Consider the following 16,944-nt stretch of genomic DNA (forward strand, 5'->3'; position numbering starts at 1 on the left):
CTCAGTGGGAGTCCACTGTAAAAAAAAAAAAGCACTGTAAAAAAAAAAAACCTCATTCTTCTTTGAAAAAAACCCTTTATTGAAACAAAAACTCTCCCAAACATTTCCTCATTTTCACATTTTTTGTTCACCTATTTTAAAAATAGGATTGTCGTTTGGTCCTTGTAGCATCCAAGATCATGGCTAGGCAAAACAATATTGCTACACCTGCTCTAATGGAGTCCCAACACAAATTTCAGGTTAAGATGTTGATTGTATTCACTTATATAGTGGCTTCCTTCTGATTGGTTAGACGTCATCTATTCATCCTGTTATATTAATATGCACAAATGCATATTAATATCTCTGTGCTCCTATGTGTACATAGCTTCCTACTAAAATCAAATTCTGACGGGTATAAAATTCTAAGGGCCTGATCCAGAGATATACGCTATTCACACAGCATCTGCATCTGTTGATGCAGCTACGGCCCTCATTCCGAGTTGATTGCACGTAGCAACTTTTTGCTGCTTGTGCGATCAACTTGACGCCACCTATGGGGGAGTGTATTTTAGCATAGCAGGGCTGCGATCGCTTGTTCAGCCCTGCTATGCTAATTTTTTTTCCTGCAAAACAAGACCAAGGTCAGACTTGCTTACCCTGTGCGATGGATCCAGCGATGAAGGTCCCGGGATTGACGCCAGACATTCGCCCTCCAAACGGCTGGACACTCCTGCATTCGGATATCCACGCCCGTAAAATGGTGAGTATCCACCCCGGAACGCCTCCTCGCTGTCCATCTTCTTTTGCGATCGCGCTAGCAACCACTTTCTTCTGTCTTCTGGTTGTTGCCCGGCAACGTCTGTCGCTGGGCAACGATGCGCGTGCACATTGCGGGTGCCGCGCATGTGCAGATCTGACCCGTTCGCACCGCAGTGAAGAACCACTGTGTGCGAATGGGTCGGAATGACCCCCACTGTGCGATATGTTAAACAGTGGTGCTGCACCCTCTGACACAGCAGCGACTCAGAGAAGCTGGCAGGTGTCTTTTTTACACAAGATGCCTCCAGCAGTATTGGCATTGTTAACTCTGGAAGTGGCACGTGCGTTATATATCTCTAGTGATTTCGCACAGCAACATCATGCCACAGCCGGCCTGAGCATGCAGCATCTGACAATGTCAGATTTAGCTGAATGCACAGCCGACAGGGGGGTTGTTACCGACCCCCTTGACCACGCATCAGCCGTCACCTGTAGCATACACACTGGGTGATTGAGTAAGCGATATCGTTCAGGATGGTAAAAATGAGTGATGTCGCTTACTATATCACCTACTGTGTACAGGCCTTAAGACTATGACAGTTCCCAATATTCACCATCTATCCCACCAAAAAGCGGCATTTTGGTGATGCCAAGCAAATATAACCCTCCAGCAGGGCCGGGCTGGCCATCTGGTAGTTCTGGCAGATTCCAGATAGACTAACCCGGCTGCTGAAATGCCTGTTGAGCATATCTCCAATAAGGGACATCTCATAGAAAAATGCCTCTCAAAATTGCTGCTGCCACAAAGGAGACCACTGAAGTATAAATGAATTGTACTGTAGAGTCTATGTAATCACCACAGTGCTAATTATACATTATTAGGGCTTCAATATGGATCTATTAACAGAGGTGGGCTCTAGTGTCTGTAAGCAGCACAAGCACAGCTGGAGCTATTGCCTCCTGGATGCCGCACACTGTGCATGAGTAGTGGGATTCAACACCAGATTGAAAATGGCACTAACAAACAGGAATAGGCAAATGCATGGTAAGTGGTACCTGGAAGTGCCAGGACTGCTTGCCACTGGTGTTAGGAAGAGAAGACACATGGGCCCATAAAATCCCTAACATCAAACAGTGCAAGGAAGTGGTGCAGCTGCAGCCAAAAGGGGCATTATGGTGTGGCATAATGTGTAAGGGACTTTATGGTGTGTGGCTTAGGAGGGAATTCAATTGTCAGTGAATCCATTCATCTGGCGGATCAGCACAGCAGACTGAACTTGCACAAAAGTGTTTGCAAGTTGCACCCTTCTCCATGGAATTGAATTTCTCCTATAATGTCTAATGGGTATTATGGTGTTTGGCATAATGTGTAAGGGTACTACTATTGGGGTGTAGTATGGTATGCCGGTGGCCAGGCTCCCAGCAACCAGCATATCGGCGCCGGCATACCGACAGCATGTTGAGTGCAAATGAGCCCCTTGCTGGCTCGCTGCACTCGCCACACTGCGGGCATTGTGGCACGCTACACACTATTTATTCTCCTTCCAGGGGGGTCGTGGACCCCCAAGAGGGAGAAAAAGTGTCGGTATGCCGGTATACTGTGCGTCGGGATCCCAACAGCCGGCAAACTGAAAACCACCCCTACTATTGTGTGGCATAATTTGGTAGGTATAATTTGTAATGGGCATTACTGTGGCATCATGTGTAAGGGGCACTACTGTGTGATGTAACATGAATAAGGGACACTACTGTGCAGTATAATGTGACTAAAGGGCACTACTATGCAGTGTAATGTTACTAATGGGCACTGCTGTGTGGCATAATTTGAATCGAGGGTACTATTATGTGGTCATGCCTCTTCCCAATGAGATCACACCTTTTTTTGTATCACACCTACAGCATGTGCTCTCCCTACTTGAGATATGAAAGGAGGCACCAATGCTCTTTATGTACATAGTGCTACAAGATGTGTACTCATGGCTATGCTTTGGTATGCACAGATGTGCCCTCTAAAATAATTCCTACAGTGAACACTAGCTAATCTTCTAGAACTGCTAATCTAGGGCTTGGTCAATTGGGAAATGCCTTCCCTCTTCGTGTGTGACCAACAGATGTAGCCACTGTCATACATCCCGAGATGCATACACATGTGCACATGCATCTCAGGAGCAACTTGCCATGGCCAGGTGTGACTATTCGTACCCTCGAATAGGTAATTGTTGACTATGAGCAGCAGGTGTGATTGCCTATGGGCCATGGATGTGAATACATGCACATGCATCTGCCCCACAAAATGGGATGCATTCAAGGGCCTGCAAGGGGCTCTTGTGCTCGCCCCACTGGCGGCATTCCGTGGTCATGATTCTGACCACCAGGATATCAATACCAACCCCCACAAAACTGTAGTCACAGGTGTAAATAGACACACAATAGATGAGCACAGCTACATCTGTACACCAGCGAAGTGCCAGCTCTACCTAACAGCACCAACCAAGTCCCAAATGTCTGACATGGCAGATGTTTGAATCCCCTGCAGTCTGAGGTATGTTGTGTGAGTTTTAATACAGAGAATAATGTACACTTGTAAGTTCTATATATTAATTAGATTTGTAAGAGCATAGACTAAGAAGTGGGAGGAGTCAGTTATAGTAAGGGAAGGAGCCTATGCCAGGAAGCAGATGCTGAGGTGGGCCTGTGTGTTCTTTAAATGTGGGGGTCTATTTTTAGTCCCAATCTGGCCCTGCCCTCCAGTGTTACATCGATAGATAATTAAATGTTTTCATTTCACAGTGCATGTTTTGCAAAATCTATTTCAATGTACATTACTTGCACATTGTCAGATACCCATCTGTTTAGTCATATATAGTAATATTAATTTAATAAAATAATGCAGAATAATATAAATTATAGCAGGTGTTACCTCATTTCTGTTATGCTAGTAATAATCAATTGCGACTCACTAACTGCACTAGTAGAAATAGCCAACATCAATTATTCACTACATATGCACAAATTCAGAATAACAGCTGCCAACATTTAAGTCCCTAATACAGTATTATGTTTTAATTGTTTTTACAAGAGTAGATCTGAAAGCCCAATGTTGTCTATTGTATGCAGAGTTGTTCTCGCTTCAGAATTGATGAGCAATAAGAGTACTTTTACTGCAGCCAGCCAGTATCACCAGGGAGTTGAGCATCACTCTACTGCTCTAAGCTTCTTTTATACCTCTTTCATACATAAGACCTGGGAGATACACATGTACCTGATGCAGTTCAAGATACCGGCGTTTGGCATCCCAGATACCGGGATATCGTATGTATTCCAAAGTTATGAGGGTATGGGAATTTCAGTTGTGTCAGTCTGAGTACCCCACACTTGGGGGCTTGAGGGGATAGTTGTGCCATCAATAGATAATGCAATTGTGGGAGGTGAGGTTATGCGGGAGAGTGGTAAGATGATCGTCCCAGTCTTAGACATGTTTCATTTAAGAAAGCATTGGGATATCCAGGAATAGATATCAAAGATACAGGTGGAGATACAAGTGAAGAGAGAGGGGGAGAGGTCAGTGGAGAAAAGGTAGATCTGAGTATCATCAGCATAGAGATGATATTGGAAGTCAGCAGAGCTAAGGAGCTCACCAACAACAGAACTTTGTGGAACACTTAGTATGTGGGGAAGACGGTGTGGAGTACTGACAGGAGACATAGAAGAAACATTCAGAAAGGTTTCCATAGACTGGCTATTTAGGCTTTGCATATATTCATCAAGTGTGATTAAAATGAAAGCATAACTTTTGCATTATGCTACCATTATATTGTCAAGATGTAGTTGGTCAGAAGACCGGCACCGGAATCCTGACACCTGTCAGACTCTCCTTTTCAGGTGCCTTTGAGAATCGGGCTCTGTACCTGCAGCACTTCCTTTAACGCGTTTCTCCTTGTTGCAAGGTTCTTTAAGAAAATGGAGAATGCGCTGACCCTCTCTACTGTGGAACTTGCAAGAGAAAGAATACCCAACTGACCTGCTGGAAAGAGAATGCACCAGGATAGGAAAGAAAAAGAGAGGATATTTTAGAATATAAAGTTAAAGAACCCAAGAAGTTACAAGAAGAACTACTCTTAATCACTGACTTCTCAGGACAGAGTAAATATATAGGACAAAGCATCCACAAACACTGGTATGTACTGCTAGATGATGAAGAACTCAAGTTGCTTTATAAAACAACACCCAGAATAATATATAGGAGAGCACCTACTCTTAGAAACAAACTAGTTGGAAGCCATCAAGAAGCCACTCATAAGCTTGAGAGAGAAGACTCTTGGCTGAACTTGAATACTCCAGGATTTTTCCATTGTGGAAAATGTGCAGCATGTAAGAAAATAGTCTCTAAAAGCTGCAAACCAACAAAGAGTGTAGTATCCTTCTCTAATAAATTAGAATTTACAATAAAAGACAAAATAACATGTTATATGAAGAGAGTCCTATACCTACTACAGTGTCCATGTGGTCTCCAATGCATTGGAAAGACAATGAAAACTATACATCAGAATTAACGAACATTAATGTTTGTAACATCTGTAACAAAAAGTACAACCACAGCATACTGGTGCACTTTACAGAAGTACATGGAAACACACTACAACTACTTTATTTTGTTGAGTATAAAATAGTAAAGAGACACTGGAAAGGAGGGTTATTACAGCACAACACTCTCAAACTAGGAGTCAAGACTTATATTCAAAACAGATACACTGCACCCCAAAGGTCTGAATGCCGATTTCGAATTCAACACATTTCTATAAACAGTCCATATCCCCCACTAATAATTTTTTTTATCACTGTCCTCTCGTGTTGCCTATATACCATATGCACCTTTGAAGCACATACAGTATTTTAGTTCACTCATCCTTTTATTCAAGTTATTAATATAGTTATAATTATTTATAATGAATCCTCAGAGCTCAAGTAATATTCTCGTTAACCCAATAACTTTATGTGCACCACATATATGTTGCAAATTACATTTACTTATACTATATGTATATATTTGTATGTGTATATGTACTGTATGTATGATAGACTCATCTATCCATTAATCCATTAAAAAAGAATAATATTTTTAACCTTGTGTGTATTCCCATTCCACTAATTACCTCCAATACTTTCTGGATTCTCATCTTTACATTTATTTTTATTTCTATTTAAAATTTTACTTTTATTTTTACATTCATTTTATTTCATTTTATTAATTTATCTATTTTTTTTAGATATTTTCTGTATTGCTATATTTATTTATATATATTTATATTTACAGTTATTTTTATGACTTATACTTCTATTTTTATGACTTTCATTTGTACATCTATTTTTATTTTATTTTGACTAATCTCCCTCAAATCAAGGAGTGACCTTGGACTACTGCACCAAAGGCACAGATCATGTTTGATCCTACACCAGAGCCTAATATGTCTAGCCAAGCCCAGACTAAAATAGTAAACATTGTCGCTGGTGGGGGTGGAAGTGATATAGATGCAAGGGTGCTGGGTGTGATGCTTGAAAGGAAGTTACCTGGCTCACATAATGCAGTGCTGCACACGCGAGCAGAAGTGATGCCGCTGAAAGTACTCGGTGTACACACATTTTGGCCATGTGTGCGAGCGGAAGTGCTGTGGCTGGAAGTACCCAGCTAATGGAACTCCGGTGGATGCGGAAATACTGCTACCACTATCCTTGATCCAACATATCATCTAAAAAGGGAAACAGTGGGGAGGGTCAGTGCATTCCCTGTTTCCCTGAAGAAACCTTGCCACAGGGAGAAACACATTGGTGGAGGAAGTGCTGCAGGTACGGTGCCCAATTCTCAAAGGTACCTTTACACTGTTTTTGCCGGCAAAACCCTTCACCCATTTACCCCCTGTGGACCAAAACTACCCCTGTGGACCTAATTTTATAGGAGGCTCAGTTAAACTGCTTTAAGACTTTAAACCAACAACCAGTTATACATCATAGCAGCATTTCTCACAGAGTCAAATTTTCTCATTGGGATCTACTGTACAATTTTTGGACACAAGAATTTGCTGAATATTTTGAACATTTTTGGATTCAACATCCTTTTATCTGTTTTTTTCCTTCTTTCTGTTTCTAAATTCCAACCCCAGCCACTCTTCCCTTACCTGTTTCTGTATACCACTATTAGTATAACTTTTAATGAATATGATGGCATTTTAAACATTGCATTATCAATTGTTAACCTGTAATAAATACTAACTTCTTTTACTAAATACTTTTATTTTCAGATTTTACTGTAAGTTGTGCACTGGGAACAACCATCTACATTATCCTTAAGTGTATTGTCTACAAACGCCTTACTGCCTTTCTTTCCTGTCACTCCCTTCTTGTCCCATTTCAGTCTGACTTCAATCCTCTCCACCCCACTGAAACTGTACTCACAAAAGTCAGTGAAGCCCTTGCTGCCAGATCTAAGGACCAGTACTAAACTGAACCTCACAGAGGAACAAAATATTTGTCAGTTTTGGCAATTTAATATTCGAGTAGCTATTACTTCGCTTTTTATTAAAATTGTATCTTGAATTGTTATTTATAGTCTATGAACACAGGTGGCATTACAACACTCTGCTATAGCATGTTCATGGTAAGACTTGGAACATTTCATAAAAAATTCTCACATTAAAATGCACAGAGTTTAAGGGCCAATTATGGAATTAGGTGAATATTCCACTGAACAGTTTTTAAAATGTTGCTAATTTCTAAATAGTTGCAATTGGCGTTGCGTACCTTAAACTCTTTTGTAGTGAACATTTCAGGCCAAAACGTTCTAATCAGATATTCTGTTATTTTTATGCTTTTATGTTTATTAAAGCAAGCAGGAAGCAAATTATTTTTATCTAAAAAGTTTGCTACTTTAAGATGAAAAGTTTAGAAGATACATTAACTAGCAGCTTACTTTTTCAGTTATCTAAATTTCATATTTTGTTTAGAAGCTCTGCAATGTCACATGTGCCAGTGTAAAGGAGGTTACATGATTACAACAATTTCTAACGTTTTGCAATATTAGCAGCCTTGATCTTTAAAAATATTTGTAGAAGATTGAAGTGAAAGTCTTTTCATTTTCTATTTCTGTCAAAGACAAAGTAGAAAATAATTTCTGAAAAAGTGAGTACACTATAGCATTGATGCTGAACTTGAAAGCACTGGCATCTAAAACTCAGTAAAACTAAAAATTAATTTAGAAACACATTATTTGAATATTTTTAACCTCTTAAATGCTACATATTGACTGATTCACTTTCAGAATGTTATTTTTAAATATGGAAGAGTACAACTTTGTCTTTGACACTTGCAGTATCACAGAAACCCACTTGTAATTACTACTGGTGGGGAGCTGGTGAGGCTAATTCATTATTATATTATCACAGTGACCACAATGGGAACTTTGGGTTTACTCTGCAGTATAATGTTCTAAATGGTTGAGGGGGTGGATTAAATGTACTCAATTACCTCCAGCTTGGCACTTTGACATATAAGGGCACTCTTTATTGAAAGAGGTTAATATTCTTTTTCAAAAATTTTCCCCCATAAGTTATTTCCTGGTGATCTTTGTGATCCCTCTAAACTGCAAAAATCTAAGAATTTAAAGGATGGGGAATATCACACCCCATTAACTTAGGGGAAATCACTTTTGAAAGAAGGGAGTTTTTGTGACAATACTGTATCTTCCTGCAATTAAATTTTTTCAAAGATTGTGGATGACATTATAAGAACACTTTTTTGCCCTACTATTACATATACAATTAGGGCACCTTCATTTTAAAGCCTTTAATAGTTACTGTCGGGTGATCACCCAACAATTCTAAAAATTATACATCCTACCACAGATAGGAGGGGATCTAATGACCAAATCTGCCCCATCCACAGCAAATAGTAAACCTGTTTCTTTTTTTTTTAGAGGAATCTGGAAATGGAAGTCAGAATCATCTTACTGCTACTAGCCAGTATCACAAGGGAGCTGGGCATTACTCAGCCGCCCCAGAAACTTACCTTGTTAAATTATGGCAATAGAAAATTTTCTTTTGTGCAATAAAATATATTTAGTATTTCCGCATGTTCATAAGTAGAACCCAAAGTGCAGGAATGTAGTTAAATGTGATTAATTGCAATCTTAAAGTGATTACGGTTATAACAATTACAAGATGATATGGTGATCAGCAACTAATTTAAAGCCGGACACAGGCATACTATGAGTTAGCACAGAAATGGAAAGAAATATTGAACGTTAAGTAATACATACTTAGTTTTTTGCATTCTTTCTCAAAACTATTATTTTTTATTTTTTTTATTTAATATTTTTATTGAAGATAAGTCGAATATGCTGGTACAAGATAAACAGGAGATGATGACTCCAAATGGTATATTCAAAATCACATACATGTTATCCCATGGGGAATAACCAAATGTAACATCAACAGGGAAGTACATCATCCATACCATATATATACATATATCGACAACAATTTTTCTGTGATTGAACGAAAAGTAAAGAGAAGGATAGAAGGAGAGAGGAAGAGAATAAGAAAGAGAGGAAGAAAGGGGAAGGGGGGATGGGAGATTGGGGGATCATCATAGCAACATACGAGGTAGAGTCATGTAATGGGAGGTAGCACCCCCTAACTGTACTCTTTACCAACTTTTCAACTGTAGACAGTATAATACCTCATTTACTTATTGAGGTCCATTTGTCGGGGGGTATCACACTCCGGCAGTAGAGGGCATAGTATAGGTGAACCAAGGATTCCATATCCTCCTATATTTCTCTGACCTGTCCCGTAAGGAGGCCGTGATTCTCTCCATCATGGAAATATGCCATATTTTAGCTATCAACATGCTCCAGGGGGGGGGGGTGGTTTTTTCCCAATTTTTAGCTATCACACATCTGGCGGCGTGTAGAATTTGAAGTACCAGACTGCTCGCCTGGGTGTCTAAGTTGGACAAAGGTAGGCCCAGGAGGGCCGACCAAGGGCCCAAAGTTACTTGCGAGTGGAACATGGAGCCAATGAGGGTTTCCACCTGGGCCCAGAACGTGCATATTTTGGGGCAGGACCACCAGATGTGCTTAAAGTCTCCAGTCTGGCCGCACCCGCGCCAACATAATGGGGATGACCCGGGAAAAATCTTATGCAATGTTGCAGGGACCCGATACCATCTAGTATATACTTTATAGGAATTTTCCTTCACTAAGGAGGAAATTGAGGACTGGGCTACATTTTGCCTGATGATTTCCCATGAGTCCTCTGCAGGGGGTGGGCCAAGGTCCTGTTCCCATTTACGCTCATGGGGAAGTATGTTCGCTGCCTTCAGAGAACGTAGTAAACCATAAAGTATGGAGATAATACCCTGTCGCATGGGAGAATAAATACACAAACGCTCCAGGGGGGTGAGTTGACGTATAACTTGGGATTTTGGAAGGGAGCTCAAAAAAGAACGAATTTGTAAGTACTCATAAAATACAGGTTGAGGGATATCATATTTGTCTCGTAGAGAATGAAGGGAGCGCCAGGTGGAACCTTCTATGAAATCAAACACCAGTCCCGGGCGCGGGCTCAGGTGGAACCACGGATGGGACCGTAAGGTGGAACCAGGGGGGAAATCCTGGTTATCCCAAATGGAGGTGGTGGGCGAAGGGAAAGAGGATAAACCATAATGCCGAATGCAGAAACACCACAGGGAGCAGGTGAATTTAGTGGAAGGGGGACACGCTTGCATTGTCCGAATTGATTTGGTCGGCGTAAGTAGGGAAACCAAAGTGGAGACCCCAGCCACCAGACGTTCGATACGAATCCAGGGTAGGTGGGGCGTTGGGGAGAACCAGGCGACTGCCTGGCTCAGGTGGGTTGCATGGTAGTATTTACGAATGTCCGGCAAACCTCTGCCTCCAGCTAGTGGGTCACGTACTAGAGTAGAGGTCCTAATTCTAGGAGGCTTACCAGACCATATAAATTTTAAGAAGAGTCTCTGCATTCGGCAAAGAGCCTCAGCGGGGATGCGTACTGGAATTGTTTGGATCAGATATAAGAGCCTGGGTAGGATGTTCATCTTTACTGAGACTATCCGTCCAAACCAGGCTATAATCTGCTTGTTCCATGCCTGGAGGTCCGACTCTATACACTTAAATAAGGCTGGAAAATTCTCAGAGTATAGAGAGTCGTAGGAGTTCGTGATGAACACGCCTAAGTATTTAATTTTCTTGGAGCGCCAAGCAAAATTAAAGTTAACAGCTAGGAGAGATCTGGCATCCTCATTAAGATGCAAGGGAAGGGCCTCCGATTTGGAATAATTAATACGATATCCTGAATAATGAGAGTATGACGATAGGGTTTTAAATAGGTTGGGGATAGAAATGTTGGGGGAAGACAGAGTTAATAGGACGTCGTCTGCAAATAATGACAATTTGAACTCCTCGTCGCCGACAGTGATACCCTTAATATCGGGATTAGCCCTAACCATACACGCCAGGGGTTCGATGGTCATAGCAAAAATTAACGGAGACAAAGGACACCCCTGACGTGTACCGTTATTGATGTGGAAGAGGTGTGAATCTTTACCATTAACCCGAACCCTGGCATAAGGGTTGGAATAGAGTGCCTGAATACCCTGGAGTAGGCTTCCCCCCAGGCCGAACCTACGCAAAGTGGCGAACATAAAGGGCCAAAGTATTTTATCAAAAGCCTTCTCTGCATCAAGCGAGAGAAGGACAGAGGGCAATTTAGCTTTGTTGATCAGATGGACCAAATCAATGGTTCTGCGGGTGTTATCCCTAGCTTGTCGGCCTGGGACGAAGCCCACCTGGTCAGCATGAATCAAGCGCGGGAGAACTGAATTTAGTCTCAAGGCAAGAATTTTGGCAAAGATTTTAATGTCGTTGTTTAGTAAAGAGATGGGGCGGTAACTAGCACAGGAGTTGGGATCCTTCCCAGGTTTATGAATTAAAACTATCCGAGCCTCTAGTGTCCGGGACGACAGTGGGTTACCTCTAAGAAAACCATTAAAGAGCCTACAGAGATGGGGTAATAGGATCCCTTTAAATTTCTTGTAATACATAATTGACATCCCGTCAGGGCCAGGGGCTTTACCAGATTTCTGAGTTTTGAGTGCATTATCTAATTCCTCTACAGTTATATCTGAGCCTAACTGAGAGACTGTCGCATTGCTCAGTGATGGTAGGTTACACTTATCTAAAAGGGATTCGATCCCCTCATTAAATCTCAAAGAAGAAGATGAAGGGACCGCTTCCGAGTTATATAATAGCTTATAAAATTCCTCAAATTCACCCAGAATGCGATCAGGGTCATGAGTTAGTGTTCCCTGTTTGGTGCGAATAGATAAGATATTTTTTGAGGAGATTTGAGCCCTCAATTTCCTAGCCAGAATTTTATCTGCTTTATCCCCTTTTTCATAATAAATCTGGTTAAGGCGTCTAAGACATTGTTCAGTCTTATGAGATAACAGCATATTGAGTTCACCCCTAATTTTAATTAGCTTGTCAAAATCGGCCGGGTTTAGAGAAGATTTGTGAACCTCCTCCAGATGGTGGAGTTAATCAGTCAGCTCCAAGATCTTTTGGGAGCGTTGTTTAGTGAGCCTGGCCGTGATCTGAATAAATTGGCCTCTAAGGACCGCCTTATGCGCCTCCCACAAGGTCATGTCCGATATACCAAGGGTTTGGTTCTCATTAAAATAATCATTTAGTGCCTGAGTGATTTGCTGCGGCACATCGGACTGTTGAAGAAGGGCATCATTAAGGGACCAAGAGGGGGGGGGAGAGTACGAGCCAGCCCAGATAGGGATAGGGAAATCGGGGCGTGGTCGGACCACGTAATTGGATGAATACAGCACTTCTGGATTCGAGAAGTGAGGTCTCTACCCACCATAATCATATCAATTCTAGTGTATAGATTATGCACTGGGGAGAAGAATGTGTAATCTTTAACTAAAGGGTCAACAACCCTCCAGGAATCGAATAGTAAGTGATTTTTAAGTAGGGATTGCAGGGCTCTGGAGTTGCGAGTATGTGTATTGGACTGGGATGTTGGTAGGGAGCTAGAACGATCAAGACTCTGTTGAAATCTCCTGCCATTAAAATATCGCCTTTCCTATACTGAGCAATTTTGGAGTCTAAGGAGGCGAAAAAAGAGGCTTGATTAACATTAGGGGCATAAATATTGACCAATGTGATGGGGACATTATTAAGCTTGCCTACTATTATGAGAAATCTTCCGCGTTTGTCCCTAACGATTTTTTCTGATTCTAAGTGTAAATGGGCGGGGATCAATATGGCCACCCCTCTTTTCTTCTGGGAGCGATCACAGGCATGTATGGCGACAGGATGGCGTCTAGAGCGTAGTTCAGGGTGGGAAGTACCTTTGAAATGCGTCTCCTGGAGGAATACCAGATCTCCCCCCACCTGTTTCAAAAAAAGAAATAATTTGGTCCTCTTTTGGGGACTATTGAGACCCTTCACATTATAGGATATTACGTTAACAGACATGACAGTACAGGTGGAAGTAAAACTCCAATGGCCCTAAGAGCCCATAGATGATCTCCCTGGGGAACGAGGGGAAGAAGAAGACTGAGCAATAGAGAAAGAAAAGGAAAAAAGGAAGATAGAAATATAAAGAACAATGTAAAATTAAATAAAATGAACATGTATAACGCACCGAGCCAATGACCCATTGTACTGATCGTACGGGTCCGAATGTTTGAGCTCCCGTATGGGGTATTAAGGGAGAGGAGTTCTCCCCTATGCTCAAAACTGACTATGATGGCTCGATGGGGGGTATGGCCCCGAGTGTCAAGGGGCCCACCAAGCAATCAAGTGGGGGGGGGGGGCGACCCAAGGGGACATAACATCAGATAGCCATAGATAACCATTTTTAAGTCTTATAAACCTCTTAACTAATATGCACAACAATATAAATGACATGTAATGTAATAACCCGTCAGTGCAGCTGTGAAGAAATGTTCATGGAGGGTCATTTCTCGTAGAGGTTTTTGCCGGGACTGTCAACCACAGGCGTCGAGGTGCTCGCTGCGGGAGGGGTGAGACTGGAGTGCGTTGAAGAGCTGGTGCATCCCGTGGGGAGTCAGGTTTATCGGACTCCGGGGGAGAAAGGTTAAGTTTCAAAAGAAGCCGGTGAGCCTCCTCCTTAGAGCGTGCCAGCAGTCTCTTCCCATCTAGTTGTACGATGAGGGCAAAAGGGTAACCCCATCTGTAGCGGATTTGATTGTCCCTGAGGATTTGGGTATACTCCCGCAAGTCGAAGCGTCTCTTAAGAGTGGTAGGGGATAAGTCCTGAAACACCATTAGCTTGTGCGAATCGAACAGACAAAGGTCTCTATTCCGTGCCGCTGTTAGAATTTTTTCTTTGGTTTTGAAGTAGTGACACCGGAGAACTACGTCTCTTGGGGGAGACGAAGTTGAGGGTTTTTGGCGCAAGGACCGGTGAGCCCTGTCCAGGAGGAACTGCTCGCGTGGGACGTCCGGGAGCAGGTGTTGGAAGAATCTGAGGAGGAAATCTTCCAGTTGTGTTGGTTCCACCGATTCCGGAATGTATTTAATGCGCAAGTTATTACGTCGAGCGCGATTATCTGCGTCTTCCTGTTGGTCTTGGAGCAGATAGATATCTTCCTGCATAACGTGGACTGAGTGTTCCAGTTCCTGCTGGAAGGAGATGACTTCGTCAATTTTCTGTTCAACGTCATTAGTGCGGGTTCCAAGATCAGATATCTCCGCCTTGAGCCCGGAGATGGCTTTATGGATCTCCGAATGAAAAGCCTGTTTCAGCGATTTCATCTCCGCCAGGATGGAGGAAATGCAATCTTTCATGGAAGGGTCTGGGGCAGATGAGTCTTCCTCAGAATCTGAAACCGGGGCGGGAGTAGGGACGGCCGGTACTTTGGTGGAACTAGACTTCATCTTAGAAATAAATGAAGAGATTTCCGCAGAAGACGTCGTTTTCTTGGACTTGGATTTGGACTTAGGCATGGTGTGTGACAGTCCCGGAACTAAGAGAGGTCACAGGGCCGAGCTGAGTAATAGCATAAATAGTTAACGATCCATCATGAAGCAGAAGTGGAGAATTCACATGAAGAAGACCCCCAGGGTCGCTCCCACAGGCCCTCAGCAGCACATTTCCTTGCTAGGTGGTATCATAGAAGACTGGAGTGTAATGTAGATGTGATCACCGACAGAGGCCAGGAGATGGCGCCCTCGGGCTTTGTAGGTTGTAATACAGAGAAATCCAGCACAGTGGGGTAATATCAGAAAACTTCAGCAGGTTATATGAAAGTTTAATGCTGGGGGGGCATTAGATCAAATATAGAGCCCCTGTGGTGTGAGAAGATGGCATCCTGTTCAGCCCAATTGTGCCCAAAAGCAGGGGGGGGGGAGGGCAGACGCCAGCATCCGTGAGAATGGATGAGTGGGGCACCCCAGCGACCAGGTGGGGACCGCGGGTCGGGGGCCACCCGACAGGTCAGATCAGAGGAGGGTCGAGGGTTGTAGGGGCCCCACCGCCAGGCGCCAGTGACAAGGCAGCAGGTGTAGGTGCTGTGGTGCTGCGTTACCGCGTTCCCCTCCGGCGTTCAGCACGGAGTGTCCCGCAGCAGCCTCCAGCTGGCGTCGAGCGCGGATAACGGTGGGGGAGATGATGTGTTGGGGGAGCAGCTCACCTCAGGGTGTATTGAAGGCCGCCGAGTCCCGGGTCCGCCGCTCTGCCTCAGGGCCCGAAAACCAAAATGGCCACCGCTCCCGGAGCTCCGGGTCCCCGGCGTCTGTGCTCCGGCCGATTCCCCTTCTCCTCTGCCACCTCTGATGTAGCGTCAGTCCCTGGAAGCGTGTGTCAGCTCCCAGGGGATCCACTCCAGGGCGCTGGAGAGCACTGTAGGGCTATGGCTGAGGCTCCGTACGGTCCGCCGCTGGACCATCCAAAATTTAGGCCCCGGCTTCAGAGTGGTGGGTAGGCCGCAACCCGCAGGAGCCGGTAAACCGGCTCCCCGATTCCGCAACACTATCCCACCACCGCTGAGTGTTCCCTCCGTCAGGGGGAACAAGTTTGGAGGGGTCTTCTGAGGCAGGGAGTAGTTTTTGAGGGCAAATCACCTCAGTTTCTACAGAGCTCTGAATATGTGCTGCCTATCGATTCAGCCTCCAGGCCACGCCCCTCCAAAACTATTAATTTTAACAAGGAAATATCTTATTAGCTATGCACTGGACACAGAATACAGTATCTCTGACAGACTTGACATTCCATCTTCAGTAACTGCACTTTTCTTTTTGAATACTTGCGTTTGTCTTCCTCAAGTGCTTTGTACATGAATGAATGCTTAGTCAAAATTGTTCTTACCCATACCAAGTTATTCACAAATAATGGCAACATTCCCAAAATCAAGCGAGAATGGATAAGTGATTAAAGTCCGGAAGAGCTCCATGTCATTTAGTGAAGATTTTTTTTAAAATAAAAATCGAGCGCTGTCAGCATGTCAGTGTGATTGCATGCACAGTGCTTTGGTTGACACACATCTGAGTTTAGGGCCTTTCACATGTGGGCAGTGGTAGAAATCATCAGCTTTTAGCTGACTGGATATTTTTGGAAACTTGATCACTAAATTTTTTACATTTACAACAACTGAATGTAGGATTAGGTTTTCTTCCCCTGCAGGAAAATGTTACATGTTACAGGTGATGTGTCAACTCTGTAAGAAAGTCTAGCTCTAAAAGTCACTGTTTATCATAAAGTTCTTGTACTACCTGAGAATTAAAGTGAGTAGAATCAGTAACTGTTTGGCTAAAGGACAGGATCCAGAGTGATGTAGTCGATGGTAAAGCTCCACGGTTGGTCTAGTAACCCATGGTGTGCCTAAGAGATCAGTACTGGTGTCTCCTTTGTTTAATGTATTCATTAATAATATTTTTTGTTTTCAGATGACAAAAAGGCTTGTAACAAAACTATAATCCAGAAACTGTAAATCAAATGCATAAAGAGATAATAAATGAATGGACTAAGGGCCTAATTCAAGGTTGATTGCAAAACAACATTTTCCTCTAATGGGCAAAACAATGTGCACTGCAAGTGTGGCAGATACAATGGGGTAAATTTACTAAGATTCGTATTTTCCCGTTTCAGGTCA

The 16,944-nt window shown here is 43.0% G+C and overlaps 1 protein-coding gene across 6 annotated transcripts in view; it reads left to right on the forward strand.

Moving 5' to 3' along the window:
- The window catches only part of LRRC20 (leucine rich repeat containing 20), a 1,148,610-nt gene that overhangs the window by 684,727 nt on the left and 446,939 nt on the right, over nucleotides 1–16,944 (forward strand). Inside the window, exon 5 of one of the 6 annotated variants that reach the window (XM_063961448.1) lies at nucleotides 8,710–9,086. The exons of 4 other annotated variants lie outside the window; for them this stretch is intronic. In XM_063961448.1, coding sequence (XP_063817518.1) covers nucleotides 8,710–8,750 — 41 coding nt within the window. In that variant the 3' untranslated portion in view covers nucleotides 8,751–9,086. Of the gene's footprint in view, nucleotides 1–4,688; nucleotides 5,720–8,709; nucleotides 9,087–16,944 lie in introns of those variants that run through there. One more of the 6 variants, XM_063961449.1, reaches the window with a different exon arrangement.

Source organism: Pseudophryne corroboree, chromosome 3 (assembly GCF_028390025.1).
Source record: "Pseudophryne corroboree isolate aPseCor3 chromosome 3, aPseCor3.hap2, whole genome shotgun sequence".
Lineage (NCBI taxonomy): Eukaryota > Metazoa > Chordata > Amphibia > Anura > Myobatrachidae > Pseudophryne > Pseudophryne corroboree.